This window comes from Malus sylvestris, chromosome 2 (genome assembly GCF_916048215.2).
Source record: "Malus sylvestris chromosome 2, drMalSylv7.2, whole genome shotgun sequence".
In the NCBI taxonomy this organism is placed as follows: Eukaryota; Viridiplantae; Streptophyta; class Magnoliopsida; order Rosales; family Rosaceae; genus Malus; species Malus sylvestris.
In genome coordinates, this window is record NC_062261.1 from 14,929,041 (window position 1) to 14,940,795 (window position 11,755).

Sequence of the window (11,755 nt, forward strand, 5' to 3'; positions counted from 1 at the left end):
TAATATAATTCAAATTTATCTTTGGTAAAAATTAAAACAATTTAAAAACAAGAGAAACGAACACTTCCAACTGTGACAGAGTAAAGCAGACGCTCCTGCCGCTGAAGTGGGCATAAAAAAAGCAAATAAATAAAATAAAAATAATATTTGACTACTAAAAAAATGAGTCAAAATTCTTACTAAAAAGTGAATTGTTGATTTATATAAACATTATTTTATAAAGACTGATCAATCACAAGTGCTTATTTTATAAATCATTATATAAAAATTATATCTATAATATTTAATTAAAATTAAAATTATTTAGTGATTTATCTGTATAAAGACAGATCAACCAAATCGATAAAATTACAAACCGACTTCTTCTTATTCATCTTTAAAAAACCAAACATTGTTGAACAAAAAATAAAATAAAAAGGCAAAAGAGTGACGGTTACACAATTCAGTTCACTTTCCAAATGACGCGTGTCCCTTCTCCAGCTGTATCCCAAACCTCCCCAATTCTTAACCGACTGCTTCCAACAAGCGGTGCCGCTGACACCCACTTCACCTACTATTTAAGTTTAACCATCAAACCTCCACCGGCCCAACCGGTCACCATTCACCCCCTCCCCTTCCTCATATAAAACCCCCCACCCTACGTCTATCTACCCTGTTTTTTCCTCTCTCCCCAAACCAGCAGCTCTCGACTTTCAAAATTCAAAAATTTACAGAGATATTAAAATCGAAAAAAAATAAAATTAAAGAGAGAGGTCGTGTGAGTTAATTGCGATGGCGGTGATCAGGAAGGATATGGATCGAATCAAGGGTCCATGGAGCCCCGAGGAGGACGACTCGCTCCAGAAGCTGGTGCAGAAGCACGGCCCCAGGAACTGGTCGCTGATCAGCAAGTCGATTCCTGGTCGGTCCGGGAAGTCGTGCCGGCTGCGATGGTGCAACCAGCTGTCGCCGCAGGTGGAGCACCGCGCTTTCACTCCCGAGGAGGACGACACGATTATCCGGGCCCATGCCCGGTTCGGGAACAAGTGGGCCACCATCGCCCGCCTCCTCAACGGCCGGACCGACAACGCCATCAAGAACCACTGGAACTCCACCCTCAAGCGAAAATGCTCCGACGTCGGCGGCGTCGTTTTGAATGGAGGATACGATGGTCATTATCTCCTTGACCACGAGCAGCCGCCTCTGAAGCGGTCGGTTAGTGCCGGGTCGGGCGTGCCTGTTTCCACCGGGCTTTACATGAGCCCGGGTAGCCCATCCGGGTCGGATGTGAGCGACTCCAGCGTGCAAGTCATGTCTCTTCCCGACTGCCACGTGTACAGACCCGTGGCAAGATCTGGCGGGGTTTTGCCTCCCGTGGAAACGACGTCGTCTTCCAACAACAGCAGTAACGGTGAGAAGGAGAACGACCCTCCGACTTCACTGTCTCTGTCCCTGCCCGGAGTCGACGCCGGGGAGGTGTCGAACCGTGTTGCTGCGGCGACCGAGTCGATCCCTGCTCCGGCTCCGGTTCCGGTTCCGATTCCGGCTGCTCCGGTGTTGAATATGCCCTCGGAGTTGCTGGGAGTGATGCAGGGGATGATAAGGAAGGAGGTGAGGAGCTACATGGCGAGGTTGGAGCAGGGCGGGGTTTGTTTTCAGCAGGCTGCGGCTGCTGGCAATGACGGGTTTAGGAATGTTGGGATGAATCGAATTGGGTATAGCAGGATTGAGTGAGGGAGAAAAGTGCGGATTATTCCGGACATTTTCGCAATTTGGAAGGTGGGATGGAGCTCAATGCAAAAGGTTTTGAGCTCTTTGGACAGAAGAAGGTAGTTAGGCAGTGGAAAGCCCTGATCATAAAATCTATGGAGGGGTCTGTGGAGGGGGACGGAAGGAACAAGTGGGGTGGTGGCGTTGTCTTTTACTTTTATTAATTTTTGCTTTTTTTAAGTAAGGGAAGATAATAATATTGGGCAATGTACAGAGAGAGACTGAGAGAGAGAGAGAAAGAGAGAGAGGTAGAAGAAAGGTCAGAGTGGAATCCAGTTCAAAGAGGGAAGGGAACTTTGGGCCTTGTTCATCGATAACCATGCAACCTTTAAGGGAAGAAAAATGGAAGAAAAAAATGAGAGGAGAAAAAAGAATCCTTGAAATTTCACTTATTTTTCGTCCTCTTAATAATTTAATTTCCAGTTTGTTTTTGTTGCTCATATTATTGATCTCTGCTGTGCCTGTGCAATGGTAAAACTGAAAATGGGTTATGTCGCTCTACATTTGAGGGCTTTTGTGATATGAAAAGGGAGTGACGTATATGATATGTCGGCAAAGATTTACAAAATGACGATATCTACAGATTACTGCATAAAATCTGTCAAAATTACCCAATATTTTCAACTTTTGAATTTATTTTGAGATATTTTTGTTTTATTTCTGAGTTTTGAGAATTTTATTTATTTATTTCTGATTAAATCTGACTGATTTGATATTATATTTTTCGTTAAAAAGAACGTCACTGTAATTTTTTATATTTTTTTCAAAAGTAACAGATATCAACTGTTAATATCGATTGAAGCGGTTGTTGGCGTATAATTACAAGAAAAAAAAGGCAAATATTTAAATACCCAGACAGTGAAAGGCTTTCTGGTATTTCTGGTTAATTTGTTCAAACTTAAAATATAGGGAGGGAGGTGGGGTTGATGCGACAGCAAATGGCCTAATACCTAACAATATAAGACGGGATTTGTCAAAAAAAAAATAAAAGGAAAAGTGGGAGGTGGAACTCCGTTTACTTGTTGGGTAAGAAAAATATCTCAATATCTTTGCCTTCCACCCAACAATCAATTACGCAAAAAGGTGACTTTGCACTTGATAGAGTAGATATTTTGAGTGAGTTGAATGTGTGAACAAATGCTAAAAATGGTGCCAGTAGCCATCAATCGAAACTCATATAAAATATTTGGTTTCATTACGTTGAATACTGGGAGTTTATCATGACTCCCAGTATTCTATAGCAGTTAACCGATAACTATGAACAAGTTCAATCGTTAGTAGCCGAAGCTCTTCATTACATAAAACATGCTATTGCTTTCCAGCAAATACAAGTTTAGTAGCTAGAGCCATTGCTTTCTCCATCGTCATCTTTCATGGTTAGAGATTTTACATGTTTGAGGAGTTCACAAGCTGAGTTGAGATTGGTGTGTTCGGAGGTTTAATCCATCTTATAAGTTACGACGATAAAAATTAATTACTGATGACATTTTACATAAATTGTACACATTTTTTTAGCTAACGAATGAATGTAAAAGTATGTAGAAGCGTTATCAACAAGATAGTGTCTTTAATAAATTGGGGACATCATACATGGTAAAATTAAGGTGGAAAGTTGAAAAAATGGACGGTTGGGAAAGTCGAATGTGGGCGTGGAATTTGTAGGTAAAGAAGCACTTTGCAGTTGGAAAAAAAAAGAAAAGAAAAGAAAGGAGATAGGCATGCAAATATCGTTATCGTTATGTGGTTGACCCATGTCAGCAAGGGAGGGAGGCATAAAACACATGACAGCTCCATGCACTATCTTCCAAGTACGGATTTAGGTAAAGGAAAATTAATGAAAATAACTTGAAAACTTCGAGTTTTAACGATAAGGACAAAATAAAAAGTAAAATAAATAGTACCATAATTAACTTTTTAGCGTACAAATGTGATTTTTCGTTAAAGTGACAGTACTTGATGTTTTTCGTTAAAATTCCCATTAGGTAATTACTGAAAAAAGGTTGCTTGGTGAGCAAGATACGGAAAACAACTATTGACTCCTTCCCGCCGCCGCCCAAGTCCTTTACGCAAGGAATATAAGCTTGGTAAAATCCTCCCCAAGTCTATTTTTCTGTAAATTAAAGGGCTATTTTATTGCTTTCTAGGGTTTGAATTAAACATACGAACTCCATTGTTGTAAGTTTTACAGAAGAAATTGTGATGCTCAACAAACATCGGACTGAAAATCACGACTTTTTACAGGTTAAATAACGGACTCTTGACGAACTGATACTTACTTGCAGAAGACTTTGACGGTTTAACCATGGAATTATAAGGGGAAAAGGTGTTTTAAGTTACTCAGCTGCAGCTTGGATGGTGTTTCCGCTGGATTGAAGTGTCCTCGGTGATATGAGTTTAGATTTCAGTTCGTTCACCAAATGCAATAAATCCTGCCTCCAGGACCACGTTGGGTGGTTTAGAGCGCGGATGGAATTGAGGCAAACAAGAAGGGTACCGCCTTCGTGTAATAGAACCTACATTACCAAACAAGAGCAATCATGAAACCAGAAGCTAAAGTTAGAGAGCAGCCAAGAGTTTGTGGCACTGCTTCTAATGGTGTACTCCAAAAGACATGGAAAAGAAAGTAGCAATAAGGTTTCAGAAATAAAAAGACGAATCAATTCATACCGTTAACCAGAGGGGAAGAAATCCTAATACGGATGGAAGAGAAGCCAAAATTATACAGGATAAAGCAAGGGCTACACTCTGCTTCACCTGCATTTGCATGAAGAAAATAACGTCAGTAACAGAAAATAACAGAAAAGTGATGGAATAGATGTTCAGCAAGTACCAAAGCAGTTGTTTGGCGAGACTTGGCGATACAGAATGGTACAGCAGATATATTGTCTCGCAGCAGCAAAACATCTGCAACAGCTATGGCAGTTGCACTAGCACGTTGGGCAAGGACAATCCCTACAGTGGCTGCTGCTAGCGCTGGAGCATCGTTTATACCTTCACCAACCATTATCAGACCTCCACCTGTAGTAAATCCCAGAATGTGCTGAGCTAAACACAGTAGCTTCGGAAAATAGGTGAGGGAAAGACTGGCATACCTTCGATAAATTGCCCACCACCATAGACATGATTAATTCAACACTTGATATAATGCGTAGTACTTAGTACATTATTGAAATTAGAATGAAAAGGATATGGACATGGGGGAAACAAGAAGAAAAGACATTCTCAGTGAAAATACATAATGCAAATGCAATTTCCATTCTTTGTACTCGTATTAATAATAGTTAACAAACATGCAGGACATGCATAGACAAGTTGTTAAAATATAACACGTTTAGGAATGAATTTAACAAAGTAGAAAGGAAAACAAATTCCTCGACAGAAGACCTAAACGATGGCGTACACAGTACTTAATGTTACCTAGTCATCAACTGTGCATCTGCCGAACCTCAGATATACATAAGATGAGTGAAAAGACTAAAAGAACTGAATGAAGTGCTACTTTGTCATTGGGGAAACAGAAAACCTACATATCAATTATATTTAGAGATACAGGGACCACTCATCAAATGGCATGTTACTAGGCGTAAAGATAAAAAAACTCACCCGTATCCCTTGAGACATCCTTAACATGACTGAGCTTATCCTCAGGCTTCAGGCTGCAATAAACTTCATTGATACCAACAGAATTTGCAACTCTCCAAGCACTTGAATCATGGTCACCAGTCAACATCATTACACGGAGCTTTGCTTGATCTTTTAACTCTTCTATGACATCCGAAACCCCAGGTCGAGGCCTATCCTCAAGGTGAATCAAAGTTACCTGCATAGGTTCATCCAGATTTAGAAAAGGCTAAACAAAAGACACACCATAGGAATATGGGTGTTTATATTGATAAACAAACGAAAGTTTCGGGAAGCATCCATCCTATTTAGCTTGCTAACATACTCTCCTAAACATGTACGTAGGTTGGATAGTTTTGAACACCAGTATTCCAGTAAACCTTTTTGCGATAAGCTTAGTTATGCACATTTAAAAAAGAATTAAGTTAAGCACATTTAGGCAACTAACCTATTTGTGTTCGCTCTGCAGTTCAGTTATATCTCATACCCTCATAATTTCAACCAAACCCAATTGCTATACCATTATTTCACACTTCTTTTAACACCCAAACAAAATGAATATACCCTCATAATTGCAATTCCCACAAATTTCAGTCGTCACACCCATTTCAAACCAAAAGTTCCCCTTATTTGCATACTCTTAAAATGAAACCTCACCTTTTCATTGACAGAAAGAGCAGCACGAACAAATTCTGTTCCATACGAAGATGCACTAACAGCTTCCTTGATCTTTTCTGATGCATCTTTTGATCTACAAAGTGAGGTGATGAAATCTACTGAACCAAGAGATGCTTTCAACAGTTGACCCCCTTCAGTTCCTAACTATAACGAGATAGAAATCAATGTAAATCATTCTACCTCTCACTGGCCAAAACACTTAAAAATGTAGGGTAAAACCATGAAAGACAATTGATGCCCTATGATCCATTCATTACATTTGTATTGATATGCCATCAGAAAAGAAAATAATCATGCACATAGAGCACCTCTGGAATCAAGGTATGTAATGTTGTGATTTGGCTCGTCAAAATACCAAGGCCAAACAGGTTTAGGTGTTCAATTGGTGTTGGGAAAGGAGAAAAGGAATGTGCACAGGTTATTTCCCATAAGATTGGGAAATAGGTTTTCTTTGTAATCCCAATCAGTTTAGGATTAGGAAGTTTTCCCTATTCTAAAAGGAATTAGGAATCCTATACTTGTAAGGCATGTAACCATTGGTCTATGTACTATAAATAGGCTTGTTGGGGGCTGTTTATTCACACGAACAGCCGAGAGAATACTAGGGTAGAGAGCCAAGAGTGATAGAGAGATCTAAAGTAAGGTTTTGGGGTTAGAATAAGGGTTTTCAATGTTCTTAATCGAGTTGTTATTCTCCAAAGTGCAGGTGATTTCTCAATAGAGATCACACAAGGAGTAGGCAAAGTTCGCTGAACCTCGATAAATTCTTTGTGTTTACTTAATTGTTCATATATTTGCGTGGCACCATCTTATAAGTTTGCACAACACTAAAGACCATTGATAAAAAAGATCAACTAAGGGGGATTAAAATCTACACGTAACCGATAGATACCGGTATGGATTAAAAAATAGCTAAGACATGGAAAAGTGGCAGCAAATATAGATTACAAAACAAAATGGGGTCATATTGGATAAGAAAATGAGCGAAGCACTTCATTTTTAAAGCTGGAAATTTATAAAAGAAAAGGTCTATACTAGTTAGAAAAAAGAATACCTCGATGCCATTGAGAGTAGCAATTAGACCTCTGCCTGGAAAATACTCAAAACTCTCAATAGAAACAGAAGGAAGGTCTTTACCTTCGCTATGGTCGACCACAGCTCTGAAAGAAAAATAGAATGACCGATAAGTATTGATATTATCATCTTCAACATGTTTCATCTGTGAAATAGTATATTAGATTCAAACATATCTCATTACTAGATAGAGGGCATTAAGATTAAAATAAATGTTGTCAGCAAGGAGTAAAGTTGTTCATTACCCTTTTTGAGTGGGAAACAATGTGTGTACAAGTTGAATCAGAAAGGATGTTTTACAGATTACAATTGCGAGGGATAGTAAGTTGAGAAAAATTAAATAGGGCGGCTGTCCAAAAACAGTACCTTCCAATAGGGTGAGTGGTACCCTTCTCCATTGCAGCGGCAACAGCAAGAGCCTGCTTTTCACAGCTGGGGAAACAACAGGAAGAAAAATCTGATATACTATTTCTCATCCGATGCCCGTAAATTGGTTCAATTGCTTTGAACGCCAACCCCCCGGTTGTCAAGGTTCCAGTTTTATCAAATGCAATAGTGTGACAAGAAGCTAGAGCATCTAGCACATGGCCACCTTTCAGCAATATCCCCTGTAACAAATGTAAAAGGTGGCATGTCAAACCCAAATAGCACATGCCATGTTACTGCACAGAATTTAAAATTGTAACTCGTAAATGCATGAAAAGCAAACTAGTTCTTGATTATAGCATTGGTTAAAATGCCTACCTTCCTTGCACAGGAACTAATTGCAGTAGCATATGCCAATGGAGCTACAGCCAAAGCACATGGTGAAGCTGCCACCATGAGGCCCAATGCTCTATAAACTGATCCTCTGCAAGCTAAAGGATTAAGCAAATATCAACTAGATGGACGATGAACATGCCCTCTATTATGAATACATCTAGTGCAAAGCGGTATTCAGCTAGTTCTTTTAGAAGCAGGAAAATAAGGTAGTTCTTTCAGGATTTGGTATCGCAAACCCGTCTAGCATTCATTTTGTCTGAATCAGCATATATATAATTGTGAAAAAATGTACATAATCATTTTACATTTCCCAGACTTATCCGTGGGATCCAGTAAAGCTAAAAAAAAAAAAAAAAAAAAAAAGGGAAGATTACCTGATGTTCCAATAAATGGCCACTTGAATAGGAATGGGCCAAGAAGAGCAATGGCAGCTGACAAAACTACCACCACCTTGCTGTATTGCTCTCCAAATTGATCCAACCACCTCTGAAGCTTTGGTTTGTTCAATTGTGCTTCTTCAGTCAATTGCACAATTCTACTAAGGGTTGATTCTTTCCAAGTTTTAGTTGCCTGCATAAACAATTGGATTTAGCACCTAATCACCGCACATTACAACAATCTTACTAGCATGAGAACTCTAGAAACCCATCCGTGACAACTTTTAAGATCATCCCACCAACGACTGGCATGAATTATATTTCCAAGGTAAATTTGGAATCTAGTGAATTACATGCGAAGTTTAAGGGTTATAAAAATATCTAAAAACTGGGGCAGAAAAGACTCATTCGTGAGAAACATCAAGGGTGTTACATGTAACTTTCAGTATGGCTTCTATCATTTACATAGGGAGAAAAATTAAATATGAAAAACAAGTTCTTTTTCTTTCAGTTATGTATCCAATTCTGAAAAACTCGAAAACAAAATATTCGAGAATATACCTTCAATATTATCCTGCCATCCAAGTTCCTAGCACCACCAGGAACCCTGTCTCCAACTTTTGTCTCCAGCGGTTTAATCTCTCCAGTCAAGTGCTCGATAGTAATGGTGGCAGTACCTTGGAAAACTTCACAATCTACAGGCACAGACTAATCACAACACCAGCCCCCATTACAATGCTTCCATATTCTAATGGATCATTAAGTGAGAGATATAATGATATATCATTGTAGTGAGGACAAGACCTATTGAAGACCCTACCAAATCATTCCACTAGTGATACAAACATCAAGGTCGTAAATTTGGTTCCCGTACCTCACCAGCTCCGACGAAAATGTACGACCCCACTTGTAGGTCGTGCACAGGAACCTGCTTGTACTCCAACTCGGATGTATTAGGAAGTTGTCCGTCATTGATATCCAGCACAAGAGCAAAATCCGGATAATTTTCCTTCAACTCTTTGACGTCAATCATAGACCGACTTGTGAAATACTCCTCAGCTGCATTGACAACACACAATGATCAATACACATTGCTAGTTGCCACCAAATAGTACCGAAATTGAAATGCTTACCGATATGAGCAAGGTTGAACATGGCCAAAAGTAACCCTCCTTCTAATGCATTCCCCATAAACACAGACGCAAATGCTGCTAAAGCCATCAATACATGAATGTTCACCTTCCCGCCACTTAAATCAGTAAGGGCGTCGAGTGCCGCCGAGACCTACAGTTAAATCCAATTCAAATTCAACCAATTGCAGATCAAATTATAGGGTTTTAGCCAATAAAAAAAAGGAGGATGCTAGTTCTTTAGTTCTTACCCCCACTAGAGGAAAAGCGACGAGTATGAAGGCGTTCTGCATAGGCTTCACGGCCGGCTTGGGCATCAAATAAGGGCAAGCGGCGGCGGCGAGAAGCAGAGCGGCGGAGCAGAAGCACAATTGCAAGTGTTCCCTGAGGAAGTCGGCGAGATCGGTCCATCGCACGGCCTTGGCGAAGCGGACGAACTGTTTCTGCGATCCGGTGAGCTCCGCAGAGTCGTGGTGATGGTGGTGGTGGTGGTGGTGGTGGTCGTGATTATGGTGGTGGTGGTGATCATGATCGTGATCGTGATCGTGATCGCATGCACCTGAGGTGCACCGGGGAGTGTTGGAATTGCGGAGACGAGGAGGAGGAAGAGGAGGGAGGGATTTGAAGCGGAAGATGGGAGGGCGGAGGAGGGGGTGGTGGAAGATGGTTTTAAGGGAGGGCGAGTTGAGTCGAGTTGTAGTGGGGAGATGACTCAGTAGGAGGGAGTGGTGGTGGTTGGTGGTCACTCTATTTGGGAATGGATAAGGGAGGAGGGATTCCATTTGGGTTTTGGTAGAGAGAGAGAGTGTGTGTGTGTGTTCAAAACATGGTCGTCGGTGAGACCTTGAGAAGTGGAAGTGGAAGAGGAAGTTGTGTTTCCGTCGGTGTTTTATTTGTCGCCAGAGTTTGGAGTACGGAGTGGTCGGTCTGCGGATTGGGTGGTGACATTGTCTCCACAGAATGTCCTCATTTCGAAACCCTGCCAGTGACAAGTGGGATTTTGGGGCCGTTGATTTAATTGATTTACACCTTCTATTAAATTTGGTCAACTATTAATGGTTGGTGCGACAATAAATGACTCAACTCTCAAGACTAATCATAGTAGAAATAACACATTAATGGCGTCTTGTGCGCTATCACGAGAGATTTTTCAGTATGACTGTTATACGAGGTGGTACATAACGTGTTTTTATATAAATGGTGAAATATGTATGTTAAAAGATTAATAACTTAAAAATTAAAATTTTTCATCACTTACATAGAAACACATAATGTACCATCCGTGTTCCCTTCATAATTAAAAATTTCTCCACTATCACGTAAACAGATCAAATGGTCTACTTTACGGAAGATATAAATTGATATGTGATGTTATAAAAATCGGAGCATACCCTATTTGAATAACTTCAATGGTTTAAAATATACAATCATTTTATGAACATACCTTTTTGGTTAATTACAAATTTTGCGTCATCATGTTTTGGTTTTTTTATTTTTCACTTTGGTCACGTAAATTTACCTCATTTCAAGTTGGTCTCTAAATTTGTGAAGATGTGTTTAATAAGGTCTTTAAATTTGTGAAAAAAATGTGTTTAATGAGGACATGTAGAAATTTTCATTACAAAAATTGATACAACGATATGTGAACATTTTTGTCTAGGGATTTTTGTCTAGGGTTTAATACTCTTAAGATAAATTGCACTAATCATCCATTTGGTTGTGATCACATGTCAATTACTACCTTAGTTAAAAAAACTCTTACCAATACCTTTGTGGTAAGCCCGTTTACCAATCTAAGACCAATTCCAAGTTTTCATCCAAGTTACCTCTAATTCGAATTAAATATCGAACATGCACTAGTACTATTATCTAACAACATTCATCTTTTCTTGTAAGTTAAAAATTTCATATTTGACTCACGTATATAAAAATATTGGAGCTGAGCTTAAGGCCTAATTACATTAGCCCAAATGTCATCCTCTTTTTCCCTCAAAAATAAAAAAATAAAAAAAGGTCACCCTCTTTTATGTAATGATGGACTCCCATGCTCCTTAAACCCCCCAGTGGTGTGAGTGGTGACGTTTTTAGCATTAGATGCGGTGTCTTAGGCTCTTGGACCCCTTACACTACTAGTTTGTTATGCTGCATTTCGGCTATTTGCCTCTCTGTAGGCTTTCTGTGTAACTTTCTGGCATCTTTACCCTGATTTTATGAAATCCAGTTTACCAAAAAAAATAAAAAATAAAGAATGATCACACTCACTCCAATGCCTTAAAATGAGATTACATAATTTAAATAAAAATATTGCAACACGTATAATATTGACATATGACGTTTGAGCATGTTGTTCAATTTCACTCATCC

General features: G+C 39.5%; 2 protein-coding genes across 2 annotated transcripts; one reads left to right on the plus strand and one right to left on the minus strand.

Moving 5' to 3' along the window:
• Positions 1-641: 641 nt before the first annotated feature.
• On the plus strand, positions 642-2,141 carry LOC126604484 (transcription factor MYB73). Its single transcript, XM_050271761.1, has 2 exons — positions 642-1,808; positions 2,002-2,141. Exon 1 carries the CDS (start codon positions 772-774, stop codon positions 1,711-1,713), a length of 942 nt encoding a protein of 313 aa, XP_050127718.1. The 5' UTR covers positions 642-771; the 3' UTR covers positions 1,714-1,808; positions 2,002-2,141.
• A 1,713-nt stretch (positions 2,142-3,854) lies between these two features.
• LOC126604388 (probable cadmium/zinc-transporting ATPase HMA1, chloroplastic) lies at positions 3,855-10,387 on the minus strand. The gene is made up of 13 exons (XM_050271627.1): positions 9,643-10,387; positions 9,395-9,545; positions 9,136-9,320; positions 8,823-8,969; positions 8,259-8,454; positions 7,867-7,979; positions 7,489-7,730; positions 7,103-7,208; positions 6,028-6,192; positions 5,353-5,569; positions 4,580-4,767; positions 4,417-4,503; positions 3,855-4,262 (listed from the first exon to the last, which is right to left on the minus strand). The coding sequence occupies exons 1-13, from the start codon at positions 10,171-10,173 to the stop codon at positions 4,083-4,085; spliced, it is 2,508 nt and encodes an 835-aa protein (XP_050127584.1). The 5' UTR covers positions 10,174-10,387; the 3' UTR covers positions 3,855-4,082.
• Positions 10,388-11,755: the final 1,368 nt, after the last annotated feature.

Bases quoted from the DNA above. Each gene is read 5' to 3' on its own strand.
- LOC126604484 (XM_050271761.1), top strand. From the start codon at position 772: ATGGCGGTGATCAGGAAGGATATGGATCGAATCAAGGGTCCATGGAGC.
- LOC126604388 (XM_050271627.1), bottom strand. From the start codon at position 10,173: ATGGAATCCCTCCTCCCTTATCCATTCCCAAATAGAGTGACCACCAAC. The intron at 7,980-8,258 runs GTAATCTTCCCT...TTAATCCTTTAG, and splicing joins GCCATTTATTGGAACATCAG to CTTGCAGAGGATCAGTTTAT. The intron at 4,768-5,352 runs GTGAGTTTTTTT...GATTTACTACAG, and splicing joins GGATGTCTCAAGGGATACGG to GTGGAGGTCTGATAATGGTT.